This window comes from Euphorbia lathyris, chromosome 2 (assembly GCF_963576675.1).
Source record: "Euphorbia lathyris chromosome 2, ddEupLath1.1, whole genome shotgun sequence".
In the NCBI taxonomy this organism is placed as follows: Eukaryota; Viridiplantae; Streptophyta; class Magnoliopsida; order Malpighiales; family Euphorbiaceae; genus Euphorbia; species Euphorbia lathyris.
This window is the reverse complement of record NC_088911.1, coordinates 48,155,158-48,169,771: the sequence shown is the minus strand read 5'-3', so window position 1 is coordinate 48,169,771 and position 14,614 is coordinate 48,155,158. Positions and strand designations below refer to the sequence as shown.

The window sequence follows — 14,614 nt, the reverse complement described above, 5'->3', positions numbered from 1 at the left end:
ACCAAAAATAATTAATTTACATAAAATTATGCAAATGTTACAGAAATTTGTAAAGGTTTTATAGATTTTCCATAAAGTACTGTTAATTTTCGTAAAGTGGTTTGGTGGATAGAATTAAAATTAGTTTTTTATTAATAATTTAACAAAAAATAATTAATTTATGTAAAATTATAGAAATGTTACGAAAATTTATAAAGGTTTTATAGATTTTCCGTAAAGTAGTGTCAATTTTCGTAAAATTGTTTGGTGGATAGAATTAAAATTATTTTTTTATTAATAATTTAACAAAAAATAATTAATTTACATAAAATTATAGAAATGTTACTGAAATTTGTAAATGTTTTATAGATTTTCCGTAAAGTAGTGTCAATTTACGTAAAGTTGTTTGGTGAATAGAATTAAAATTATTTCTTATTAATAATTTATCAAAAATAATCAATTTCCGTAGAATTACACAAATGTTACGGAAATTTGTAAATGTTTTATAGATTTTTCGTAAAGTAGTGTCAATTTTCGTAAAGTGGTTTGGTGGATAGAATTAAAATTATTTTTTATTAATAATTTACCAAAAATAATTAATTTCCGTAGAATTATACAAATGTTATGGAAATTTGTAAAGGTTTTATAGATTTTCCGTAAAGTAGTGTTAATTTTCGTAAAGTGGTTTGGTGGATATAATTAAAATTATTTTTTTATTAATAATTTAACAAAAAATAATTAATTTACGGAAAATTATAGAAATGCTACGGAAAATTGTAAAGGTTTTTTAGATTTTCCGTAAAGTAGTGTCAATTTCCGTAAAGTAGTTTGGTGGATAGAATTATATTCCACCTTATGTAACTTTAATTTTCCCTATTTAGTTGTAACCTGTAATAGCAGGTCAACTTTTAATATAATTTAATTTATTTTAAATTAATTTGACACATGTCACAATACTATTCGTTATTGAAACAAAGTAAATTTACTTTGTTTTTAAAGGAAGTGAGGATAGCGGGCACCTTAAAATATATTATATTAAAATAATAATATAAATATAAAAATATATACATTTTAATATCTGTTATATTAATGTTCTTAAAAGAAAGTAAAATTTATCAACAAAATAACATTAATAAAAAATTGTGTCAACAAAGTAATGTTAATATTTTAAAATTTTCATTTAATAGTTTTAAACTTCTTTTAGTTTTTGGTTATTTAATATTTTATTTAAATTAAAAAAATGGATATAAAATTTAAGGGTAAGTTTTTTTAAAATGGCCGCATGTGATCCTTCTTATGGTCAAAACGTTAGTAAACTAATTTATAACTTGAATAAATTGGGATTGTGTTTTAAAAATCTCCACCTAAACGACTGCTTGAACAAATTTTTAGAACACTAAGGCTCTATTCAATACTTGTTTTTTCAGTTTTATCAAATGACACCTAAATTTAACTGATAACAAATAAAATGATATAAGATGCAATCCGATAGATATGCACAAAGTCATACCATAGCTCTAGGAGTAATGGGTAGTGAATAGTTAAGAAGATAACACATCATTATTACGGAGATACTGACATATCACTATCTGAATAGTCTAAAACTAATAGATTATAAGCCCACAAATATACAACAACCACAATTAGAATCTTATGTTATTAGTTTAGTTCAAATTAAAATACTTGGAATTGAAATTATGTGCTTTATTATCTCTTAAAAGTATGAATGACAATGGGGAGAGTATCCACCTGTAATGCTAAACAAAAATCCTTATCCGTTTATTTTTTAATTACTCATATCCGTCCATTACCTAACGAGTATACTTCTTGAATTCTATATCCGTCTCATTTAAATCATGGATACCCGAAAATACCATTACCTGTTAAGAAAAAATACATAAAATAAATAAAATTATATATATCCAACAAAAAATAAATTTAATAAACGATTCACAAATTTAATAAATATTTGAATTCAAATATTCCAGGTCACTCATATTATCAAGAAATTAACACACTGAAATAAAAAGTTCATTTTTAAGGTAGATTCGCTTTTTTCTTCATTTGGTGTTTACATTCATCAACTTTCAAGAAATAAAATTTATGTGTCAGAATAGATGACGGGTATCAAGTACTCTGAAGAATAATTTCATACTCGTCTCGTACCCATCACAGGTTTGGATCCCATATTTTTTTATACAAAATCCGGGTACTTCTATAAAAGTCGAATAATACCGAGTACACACGAAACCCGTGGTCAAAAGTGATGAAAGAAAGCTGTATTGTGTTTTTGAAATGAGAAAAATAGAATTATAAAATGTGAGAAATAGTTTGAAGGATTGAATTTGTCATATTTGGCAGGTGAATAACATGGTACGTGTTTGGCGGTTGTAGGCAAGTTTGATAACTCCCATGTTATTGGGTCCTAAAATCCTAATCTTATTTTAAAAAGCTTCTGTCAATATTTTCAATTTCAAGAAGGATCTTACACCAACACTCCACACTTTTTATTTTATTTTATTTTAACTTTCCCTCGTAGAACCCCCGCCATTATATTAAGCATGTAAAAAAAAACATGAGATGTGAACATTACTATGCTTATTCTTTAATTCAATAAATAGCTCTTCTATACTACCATTTTATACCTCTTATTCTTTCCAATTTCTGTTGATTAAGTCTCCTAATTCTGCAATTTGATATATTGAATTATTTATCAATTAAAATCACATACATTTTAGTTATAAAGAAAGTTATAAGCCAACATAATACTTAATTAAAACATTTTATCTACATTTTAACAATTCCAAAACTTTTTATATCCTTACATAAACGGTAAAACACAAAGAAATATCTCTTCCTTAACTTAATTCAATCCACAATTAAATTAAATTTTCTAGTAATTAGTCACTTAATATATAATTCTAATTGATAATAAGAAAATATATGAAAGTAGACACATGTTCCATCAAAGAATATGAGGACGTGTGTCTCAATGAAAGCTGTCAGATCAAGTTGAATAATGACATAAACTGATAAGCCATATGGACCAATAGTAAAGGAGTTTTCAATCACACCAACATCAGTCTTTGATTCTACGTTTGGAATCACGGGACAACAGTTTGGTAACACAAAATGTCATAAGCTGCTTGCAGACATTCTCCATTCAAAGGGTAACACATGCCATTGAGCTTCATTAAGATATACAATTTTCAAGCTACCAAATTTACCTTTGACACCATACACAAATTGTACACACATCTCTTTGTATTAGAGTTGTAATTCCATACTTTTTAGTATCTACTTTTCTCAACTCCGCTAACTTTAGAATCAAAGTTGGGTCGCCAGTATTCAACCCCTCATTTGATCTTCTTTTTTGTCTTATCTCAAGTACCGGAGGAACCTCAATCATATTAAATTGGTGCGATGAGTATGGTCGAACAGAAGAGGTAAGTCGAAGGCTAAAAAATGCCTTCACACACGCTAGGATTGACAACTAGATCCTAGAAGTAATAAATACCATCTCTCCACTTTCTGCCAACATACTAAGCGAATCGATACCTCAAGGGTTCAAATATCACTCACATAAGAAGTACAACGGAGTGGGAGATCCCGTCGTGCATGTCAAGAAATTCAATAGATCATTCGAGACTATACAGCCACGAACGTCATCGTGTGTCGTTTGTTTCCCACAACCCTGAAGGAAGTAGTAGTGTATTAGTATGAGAAACTAACATCACCGAAGAATACGTAAGAGACTCTCTACTTGTATGTTAGCATGGCCGACGAATACATAAAAGTAGTCCTGATCTGGGAAGAGGGAAATAAACAGGTTCCCATCTATTATGTGATGAGAATATTAAGAAATGCTAAAATAAGATACATAAAAGTCAAAAAATTAGCTTGCGGAGTAGTTATAGCAACTAAAAAACTCTAGCTTTAGTTCCAAAACCACTTTATTATGGTACGAATGGAAACTCCCTTACGCAATGTGCTCTAGCATTCAAAGACTTTGGGAAAGCTAGATGAATAGGCTCTATGCTTTATTGAGTTTGAGATAAAATTAGAGCTAAGAAAAGCCTTGAAAACTCGGGCACTCGCAGACTTCTTGGTCGAAATCCTAAAGACCGAAGCAAATATTTCACAGGCACTAAACATTTGGGAAGTGTTCATAGACATAAGTTCCAACAAAGATGGAGTGGGTATTAGAATATTTTCATCAACGATCTGCATAACTAACCTTCCCTGCTTCTAACAATGTGGCCGAGTATGAAGCTGTACTCTTGGGAATTAGGATCCTCTACATCATAAATACGATGGGTTGTGACCGAGTTTAGCTTGTAGAAAAGTAGAAGTGTTGAAGTATCGAGCCTTCATAATTCTGGTTACTAATGAGTTCGAGTTAATCAATATCCTCCATCCCTGATTTGCTAGAAGTGAGAGATTAAACAGTCTGGTGTCTCAGAATCTAATACTACCATGTGCTTTAGATCGATAGAGTCCAAGACTACCAGTGAATCCCAGAATTCGTGCCACCGAATGCTCTCTACCCTATTAAGAATTTTATCCATTTGATCGTATAACTAATTTGGTAGCAAGAATGCACTCATGATATATGTTAGTATAGACTCAAGGACTAACTTGATCAGAATTCTTTACCCGCCCTGGATAGAAATTTTTCCTTCCAATTGTTAAACTGATTCCACACTCTATCCTTGATGTATGTGAAAGTTTGCATAGTTCTACAACCAACAGTAATCGGTGCTCCGAGATAAAGACCCAATTCCTCAACCTCCGTAACTCCAAGCACCGTAACCACTAAGGCCCGATCCTGGCTGTGCGTTCCTTTACTGAAGAAAAGAGATGATTTCTAGAAATTAATGCTCTATCCTAATGATCACTCATAAGTCTATAGACAATACCGGATAATCGAAGCTTCCTGAGCATTGGCTTTGAAAATTAAGAAGCTGCCGTTCGTGAAAAACATATATGATATTTTGGGAGCATGACTTACTATTGCATAACCATGTATCATTCTCAATCTCTCTTTCGCCATTTCTCGAATCCCACACAGAATTCTGTACCACACAATCGTGATACACATCATAACCCATTTAATCCACTGAGTTTGGAATCCGAGCTTCTCTAACATGCGTCATAAAAAGTCTCATTCCACCTGGTCGTAAGCCTTGGTCGTATCCAGTTTCAGTGTTGTCATCCCCTTTTTATTTTGTCGCATTGTCTTTAGTCGTTGTAGGGCTTCATATGCTATCATGATATTATTTGTGATCAGACGACCCGACAGAAATGCACTTTGTGTTTTCAAGAACACCGAATTCAGTACCTGTTTAAATTGGTTAGCTAGCATTTTGGATACAATCTTAAATAAGACATTACATAGATCAATGGGTCTTATATCCGTCACAAACTCCACATCAGCTTTTTCGGGATTAAGACAATAAAAGTATCATTGAGATCATTGGGGATTGATGAAGTATGAAGCATTGCCAAACATTCTGAAGTGGCGTCACCCCCTATAATGTGCCAAAATCGTTAATACAAAGCCGGGTTTAAGCCATCAGGACCCATGCTTGTCTGACTTCTTCTTCAATGAACTATTGTTCCAATTCTGTATTATCTTCAATCGAAACTCGCGTTTGAATACCAAATAAAATATATGCTGCTTCGCTTCCACGACTCTTAAATATATCCTGGAAATAGTCATGTATTGTTTGCTCTAATCCATTACCCCATCCGCACCACTCTCCGTTGGGGCTGACTAGACGCTTTATAAGTACATGGAGCCAATCAATTTTTTCCGACCAAATTCAAGTAGATCATGATGTATTAAACATATTATAAATGATATTTTAATTATCTTATTTATTTACTAATATGTAATAAAGTAATATGAGAGAAAACCGACTAAGGTGGTTTGGCCATGTGAGACGTAGAGCGCTTAATGCGCCGGTTAGGAGAACCGAAGAGTGGCATAGGGATGTAGTGGTGAGGGGTAGGGGAAGACCTAAACAAACTTGGAGGAGGGTGATCGAGAGTGATATGAGTTTACTGGGAATTGAGGAAAATATGGTAGTGGATAGGACGGAGTGGAGAGAGTGAATTTGTGTCGCTGACACGACTTGATTCATGGTTTTATACGATGGTTCATGTTAGCCGATCCCGAATCATTTCGGGACTAAGGCTTTGTTGTTGTTGTTTGTTTGTTTTTAATTAGTAAACCAAAATATTCGGACAGTAGAATAAGTCTTCGCGTTCATTTTCCAGTTCCCTAATTATTTCATTCCAAAATTACCCTCATTATCCTTAGATTGTTTGAAAAAAAAAACATTCTTCACAATTTGCAAAAACTTCATTCTAAAACAACTCTCTTTATCGTTTATGTTTTTCTTACCGGTGTAGTCTCTCTCAAAATTCTGAATCTGTCACTTCATATATAATAATAGCTCCTTGTGCTCCCGATTATCCTCATCTACATTACTTATTTATCTGCAGGGTTAGTTAGAAAATTTCCATTTTAAGGGCTCAATTGTAGGGGATTGACTAGCCTTCCAGCTTAACCTCATAAAAGACAAATGGTTGTCCTAATAATAACCAAACTCAGCAATTCCCATCTCCCCCAGCTTTATGTTTCTTGTCCAAACTAACATGTTCTGAAATTGACTAACACATCAAGAGATTATTTAAGTCTTTCAAATTATTGATGCAACAATGCCAAGGGGCAAGCTTTAACTAAACAAATAAAGATACACATTAATATTGCAGTGACAAATGCAAGCTAGGAAGAAAATGCAGACTCTGATTGAATTAAAATGTACAAAAGAATGAAGAATATGGAACTAAGAGGAAAAGATAGCTCCTTGTTCTATAGCAAAATCAAAATTTTATTTTTTCACATCAATGGATGACTCAACTCAACTCAATTACTTCCCTGGGATCCAGTGGGGCTGTGACCTCCTTGTTCTACAGTGTCAAAGTTCCCTTTCCCAGTCAACATTTTTATAGCAATTTGAGCTACTTCTGCAAACCATTCATCCTCTGGCAATACCCTGTCAAACACAATGTTCATCGTTACACATTATTACCTATATAGTTATATTCTATTATGTTTAATTAGTTTACCTTTCAGGATCTACACCAGTAGCAGATACAGCATCTATTGCTCTTGTTATGATGTTTTTTATAGCTTGGTGTAAATTTCTCGATAAGTAACGACCTTCTGAGGCAAACAGTAACACAAACTCCATATCCAAATAAAACTGCATTACATTTTCATCAATTATCAGAATCCCACATCCAACCAATCAACAAAAACAACAGTGTAGTGATTTCTTGCCCCTAAATATATACCTGTTGGAGGCCAAAAGGACCTAAAGGCTTTGATCCTGCTTCTACCTCTTCCCAGAAGGCTTGATCTTCCGAAAGCCAAAGGACAACTGTTTCCGTTAGTCTCATTAGTAGAACTGTTGCAACCTTTTCCCTTCCCACAAACATATCAGTCACTATGCTTGCCACCTGAGTCAATTTCAGAAAGAATTCCTGAACAGAAATACACATGTTCAATTCTCATCATGTTTTCAGATATAATTCTGTTACCAACATTTACAGCGAACAAAAGGAGCAAGGCATAATGTTTAGACACTAAACACAATCAATTACTGCAATGCAGAAAAGTAGTACCTGAAAGATTGGAGAAGGGAACCATTCAGGCTCCTCTGCGTGATCATCCAAGGGTAGGTATATATTTGCATTGAGACGGCTGTCACCATCTTCAGTGAAGATGAGTTCAAGAGCATGTAATCTGCAGAAGCTATCTCGCAATCGATCAGCTGAACGTTGAAGTTTTCTCTTCAATTCTCTTTGGTCTGGAACGCGAGATTGCTTATTTGTAGCTCTTTTTGATTGTTCCTCGCTCTTTGTAGGCAATGGAAGAAGCTTCATGAAAGCACGTGGGAGCAGCTCGTCTGCCAATAAGGATGCATTAGCTAGTAAAGCTAGCTGTTGGGTTTCAGTTTCTGCCATGCTCACAATTTTACTGCCAGAGCCTCCCAAGTTGTCTTCGTGGTCTACTGAACCTGGTAATGCACGAATTAACAAATTTACATACGAGTTGAACACATGGAGAACACCTTCTACCGCAGGACTATCCAACTGCAGGCTCTCAAGGGGAGCTACATCTTCTAAAAGTTCCTGAACTAGGACAATGAAGAATTTGTTAAGTTGAAATTTCGTTAATAGATATCTGAAAGGAAAAAGAGGAACATAAAGGACTACATATCAAAAAAATGTAAGAGTTAATTTTTTTTATGAAACCTACAACTGAAGGAACTGCTTTTAGATGATTAGCAGGTAGGAACCATTGCCAGATGCATCAGGAAAACAATTAATTGAATTAAACACCTGACAAGTATGAGAAGCTGCCTATTGATATTTTTTAGTATCTCAAATTAAGCTTTTAGTAACTTTTACATATGAAATCAGTCAGAATTGGAATTTTGAGCAGAATTCAAGCTAAAGAATTCAAAGGAAGAAACATGGCCAGTTTTGACTCAGAACCAAACATTTAAGTTAAGTCTGAAACTCATGATCAAATCATGGGTTATGTATGAATTTTGATTTTGAGAAAGTAATTATTCATCTTTGCTTCTTCATATGGATTGATTTCACCAGATTCTCTATTTCCATGTTGATTTATTGTCATGATTTTGCATACAGATATTAAGAGCAAGAGAATTGGAACAACTGTTCCCACCAATTGAGTCATTCGTTGTAACACAAATAGCACAACAAGTTCTTATGAAAAAATTATATGGTTCCTAGTTCCAACCAATTACTTGTTTCATTTTCAGTAATGCTGGTTTTGATACTGCAGTAATTAGAAACCTACAACACAAAAACAATTTCAGGTAGGGGAAAATGCCAAACAAAGATATCATCTACTCAAAATGTTGTGATACTATTAATGAGGTTGTGAAATTAGTCACCTGGACCATTGAATTGAATCGGTTAGCACTACTTGAAAGCTTTTGTTGTGATTGTGTTGCATTACCAAGGGATGAAGATGCATAACGCCCAGAAACTGGTTGATAAGCAAGAAACCAGTCATCTGCAGCAGCAAGTGCAGCACTTGTCTGTTCAATTCTTTTTAAATTAGAAATTAATGCTTGCTCAACACTGGACTTAAAAGTCCTCAATAAAATAGGAGATAAGGTCAATCCACGAGCCTCCAACAAAGAACAATGACCCAAGCATATTTGAATGCACTCTGAAGCAACCCTTAAGCCCCTTGCAGATGCTGAAGAGGCTACGACATTCCTTTTCAGGAGAAGAGAGAAAACCTCAGTCCGTTTAACAGCCCAAGTTACAAGCTCGGACATGTATGCTGCCTCCTCTCCAAATACTGCTAAGGAATCAGTTGCAGCCTGTGCAATGGTTGAAAAGAAAAGTTGTGCAAGAGCAGCTGTACATACTCCTCCATTGGGTAACCGAAGACCCCGCATGTTAGCCTTCAATTTCTGCTGGTGAGAAATAAATAGCAAAGTGTGTGCACGGGGACCATCTCCAAGTTTTTTCAGAGCTAAAACAGATGCCCGAAGCTCTGCCCCACGAGTAGAAGGTTGACTAATTGTATCTGCAAGCTGATCAGCTAATCTTTGTCTTTGTTCTTTAATTGCACTTTGCAACATAAGGAATGCAGTTGGACTCAATGTGTTCTTCCTACTGGCTTCTTTGGTTAATTTTTCTTCTTGTTCAAGGGCTTCCATAGCTTCATCAACTCTCTTTTCAGCCAATAGCACATCAAGGGTTTCCAGGAATTGTATTAACCAATCTTCTCCTTTTGAAAGTTCTTTAATCTCAAAGTCAGATAGGTCCTCTGCTAATGATTCTTCCGAATGATCCCACAATGAATCAATGCGAACACATTCCCCTAATCCATGAATTAGTGCTGCCTGAGTAGATAAGAGATTTCTCATGGAAAGAAGATGCCCTTCAAGAGCTAAAATTTCCTTTGAGGTCCTGCAAATGAAAACAATGTCGACTGTTTTCTCATTATGAACACGCACAAGGATATGCTGCAATCAAGATCATCTTCATTTAATGGAAAATAAACTTCCTCGGTTTCTAACTGCTGTATCTTCCTAGAAATGCAAAGATGAAGGTGCTAACAACAAGTACCAAAGAACTGCGAGCTACAAGATAACTCATATCCACTAGAAGTTCACACAGTAAAGCGCTGAACCATTTCAATTACAGTACCAGAGCATTAAACAACATCAAAACTCTTGTAAATCAGCAAGTTCAAGTAAATCAAGCGTAGGAAACTTTATGAGTTTCACTCATAATGCAGAAGTTTATGATTCAATAACAAAAACCTGATTAAGAATTGGAAGCGTCTTGCTTTAGAAGGACGGAGACTAAGAAAACTGAAACTTTATATGAAAAAATAATAATTTCTTTTTTGAGGCGCAAATCGCTTGGCTCTTGCATCTAATAATTTAAATTTTATTGGAAAAATGTTGCACCTAATGAATTTCATCTATCATCTTATATGATTCCTAAGAAGCCAGAGAATGATGAATGCTAATTCTGATAGATGATACCTTATGTATTAGAAATTCCATGCTCACCGTATGAATGCTGAATAATTGGCAAAAACACATTTACGCATTTCCTCTGCAGATGCCTTCTTTAGCTCACCAAGGGTAGAATACACATGCCTTATTTCCTGTCATCAACATTAATTACATGTAACCCAGAATGGATGAAATGAAATGGTTTCTTGAAACAGAAAGACAGATTACCTTCTCGTTTACGCTGGTGCATTTGGAGACAACGTAAGAATCAGGATCAAATTTAGAGCTTTTGAAGAGTTTTAAGCGATCGGAGAGTGTTTGGTTTTCTTCAATCTCAGTTAAGTCTCCTACGCTCGACATTTTTCTTTACTCAATCTTCTACGCAGCCTTTGAATTCTTATAAATTATGTTACCTAGATGATGAAAATGGGAAAGACAATCAGAAATGAGATTTATGATATATATATATATATATATAAAAGACAAAGGAAGAAAATCCTAACCCAAAAAACACACAGAAATCAGTCACATTTCTCAAAGATGAGGAAGAAAATCTGGTTGTATAAATTGCAGGTATTCCAAAAAAATAAAATAAAATGGAAATAATCCAGAATGCCATTTCTGTTTGGCAAAACCATTACGGATCCAATCTTCGTCTTCTTTCATATAATACATTGTAATTTGTAATACAACAAAAATATAGAGAAAGGAAAGATGATACCTTGCAATGCTCAATATTATTTACAACTGCATTTGGGTTAGACTCAATCTAAGGAACAAAATATGCTTCCTCTCCTCTATGCCTTCAACTCCATTGGGAGACAAATTCAATATTTATAAGGATTATAATGCAAATAAACCGATGAAACCGGTAACCGAACCGAAAACTGATAATTCGAACCGAAAAAATCGGTTAACCGAACTGGCGGTTTCTGTTTAGGGTTGAAAAATAAAATAGTTTCGGTTTCGGTTTCGATTCGAAATATTAAAAAACTGATGGTTTTCGGTTAACCGAAACATTTACATATATTTATATATATATATATATATATATTTATGTTATATATTATATCAAACCAAAACCCTAAATCTAACATGATATATATATAATAGAGTAAAATAAACTGTCTCTGTAATGTGGAAAACACCCCCAAGTTCTATTTTTTCCACTTTTTGGGTGCTTTGTAATCCGGCGAAACTTCCTTCTTGTTTGGATTTTCTTTTCTTCCTAATTGTTTTACAGAGAGAAATGAGGATTTTCACTTATCTAACGAAATTGATTTAATAATTAAATCAAGTGACTAGTTTAGTTGATGGGTTTTTTTTAAATGTGAACTTATGGTTAACCATTAATTTTGATTAATCATTTTAACCATTTTGAAAAAATAATGTTTAAATGGTTAAAAACCGATAACCGAAAAACCTAACCGAAAATATTGGTTAACCATTAGTACGGTTAACCGATGTTAATGGACCGGTTTCGGTTTTAATAAATTAAAAACCGATAGTTTTGGTTCGGTTAATAAAATAATCTAATGGACTGGTTAACCGAACCGTGCCCATCCCTAATTTTTATGGAGTTAAGGGGTAAATAGAACATTCGATGAGTTGGAGTGGTAAAATGACCAATTTGAATAGTTTAAGAGGCTAAACGAGCATTAGGCCTAAAAAAAAAATTAATACACAATATTTCACTAACATGGGAAAATAAAATTACTTGTGTAGAAATTTACGAAACAGTTTTTGCATTCGCATTATCATATGAATATCGCAGCCAAAGGTTTAATAAAAAAAATATGCTTTGTTCCACACGATGTATTTTAAAGTTATTGCACAATAATTATAAAATATAGTTAATTTTAATTAAAAGATTTTGTTATTTTTTTATTAATTAAATCAATGAATATAATTTTATTTGTCTTTAAAATAAAAAGCAACTTAAATAAGAGTATATTTGATAAAAAATAATAATTAATATACATAAATTGAATCAAAACGTTATATATTGGTCCTGTTTGGTTAAAAGTTTTTTGTGTTAAAATTAGAGGTTTTTTGTGTTAAAATTAGAAGTTTTGATCATCTTTCTCCGAGGAAGGGCCGAAACATAGTCAACTTGAATTCAAGATAACTATTAGAAATCTTAGTGAAAGATTGGATTTGTTATCTCATGTTTGCTTTTCGTGAAAAAATACCGATTGAAGTGGAGGGTTTCTTCAAACAACAAGGAGCTGGGTCAACTATTCAATCAAATGATATTGAGCATATGTTTCCCATTTCTTCTCCAGAACATAAGTGAGCTATTTCTTTGCAAAATTGTGCTCAATTTCATATGTGATAATTCTGCCAAGATCTCTTCGTTAGTTGGGGGAATAATCCCATTCTTTTTGGATGTGTTTGCTAAGGTGTTACACATTGCGTGTAACTAGGAACCACTTCTAGTTTCGCGGGACATCTCATTTTAAAAGTGAACAAATGCTGTAAAGAAGACAAGTTATGGGGGCAGAAAGATGTTTTACTTTTGTTTTGAGTAAGTAGGAGTGGCAGCCAATCTCGGCCAATCGATCTAGCCATGCGTTCCTATCCTAATATCAGTGCCTGCCGTTCTGCTAATCGACACTTAGAATCATATCCTTCTAGAGCGCCTAGTTGTTAGAATATATTGACCATCGTCTATATTAGTGTCATATAGACAGACCATTGTCTATATGATTGTCATATCGACAGACCATTGTCTATACTGGTGTCATATAAACAGAGGTTATATCATTGTCTATATTAGTGTCATATAGATAAGGGTATTAGTGTCTTTATGTATACTTGTAATTGTTTGACTATAAATATTGTAATCCTCTCTATTTCATATATACGAAAATATCTCTTTCTCTTCATCACTTTTCAGTTCCAGTTAGGTTAATATAGTATCAGAGCTGGATGGTGGATTCCAGATTCCGGCGACTGGAAATTGAGATGATCGGAGAATGAGAAGAAAGAAACAACAGTACAGATCGTACGCTGATATAGTGAATTCAAGTTTTGAAGAAGTTGAATCAGAATCAAGCGATTCTGAATCAAGAAATTCTAATCGTGATTCTGAATCAAGCAATCCCGATCGGAATTCAGATCAAGTTTTCAATCACGATTCAAATCGTAATATACCTAATTCAGAATCAACGATGAATACATCTGGTAATTCATCAAACAACCAGAGCAGTGACAATCCTGGTTTGATGATCGTTAATATAATTCTTGATGGAAAGAATTATAATCTGTGGAAGAGAGCATTGTTGCTTGCCATTAGTGCAAAACGCAAGACAAATTTCATCATGAAGAACGATGAACCTGCAAATCGAACCTCAGATGCACATTTGAAGTGGAAAGAAACAGATGATCTGGTATTCTCCTGGATCTTGAATTCTCTCACCAAAGAATTGGCTGCAGTCTTCATTCATGCAAAATCTGCTCAAGGATTGTGGAAGGAGATAGAGCAAAGGTATGGAGAAAGTAATGGTCCTCTTATCTTTCAACTTCGCAAGGAAATTTGCAGTTCGACTCAAGGAGGTATGTCTTTAGTAGATTTTTTTAATAAGATGAAAATGATGTGGGATGAATATGCAATATTGAAGCCTATTGAAAATTGCACTTGTGGAGAGTTAAGGAAGCTTGCTCAAACACAGATTGAGGATGAACAATTGATGCAATTTTTGTCTGGATTAAATGCTGAGTTTGATCATGTTAGAGATCAAATCTTGATCATGGAACCATTACCTCCTGTTAATAAGGCATTTTCAATTCTTTCACGAATTGAGAAACAAAGAAGTGGAAGTACAAATAACAATATTGTGGAGTTTGTTAATATGTCTGCTGGTGGTAGAAAACAAGGATATAACACTCGTTATAATAGTGGAAAAGGCGGTTATCAGGCTAAGAACAAATCGGATAAGGTGTGTACTTATTGCAGAAAATAAGGACATGAGCGTCAAGATTGTTTCAGGATTAAAGGATATCCAGATTGGTTCAAAGGAAAGAGAATAACCGGACCAGCCAAA

At 33.7% G+C, this 14,614-nt stretch overlaps 1 protein-coding gene across 1 annotated transcript; it reads right to left on the bottom strand.

Moving 5' to 3' along the window:
- Nucleotides 1-6,721: 6,721 nt before the first annotated feature.
- LOC136220406 (exocyst complex component EXO84A) lies at nucleotides 6,722-11,365 on the bottom strand. Its single transcript, XM_066008227.1, has 8 exons — nucleotides 11,290-11,365; nucleotides 10,797-10,981; nucleotides 10,623-10,720; nucleotides 8,979-10,011; nucleotides 7,675-8,184; nucleotides 7,345-7,533; nucleotides 7,117-7,253; nucleotides 6,722-7,043 (listed from the first exon to the last, which is right to left on the bottom strand). The coding sequence occupies exons 2-8, from the start codon at nucleotides 10,926-10,928 to the stop codon at nucleotides 6,914-6,916; spliced, it is 2,229 nt and encodes a 742-aa protein (XP_065864299.1). The 5' UTR covers nucleotides 10,929-10,981; nucleotides 11,290-11,365; the 3' UTR covers nucleotides 6,722-6,913.
- Between the last annotated feature and the right edge of the window lie 3,249 nt (nucleotides 11,366-14,614).

Coding starts and splice junctions, on each gene's coding strand:
- LOC136220406 (XM_066008227.1), bottom strand. CDS start 10,928: ATGTCGAGCGTAGGAGACTTAACTGAGATTGAAGAAAACCAAACACTC. Junction 8,185..8,978: donor GATTCAATTCAATGGTCCAG/GTGACTAATTTC, acceptor GTCCTAGTTCAG/GAACTTTTAGAAGATGTAGC. Junction 7,254..7,344: donor GTCCTTTTGGCCTCCAACAG/GTATATATTTAG, acceptor AATGTAATGCAG/TTTTATTTGGATATGGAGTT.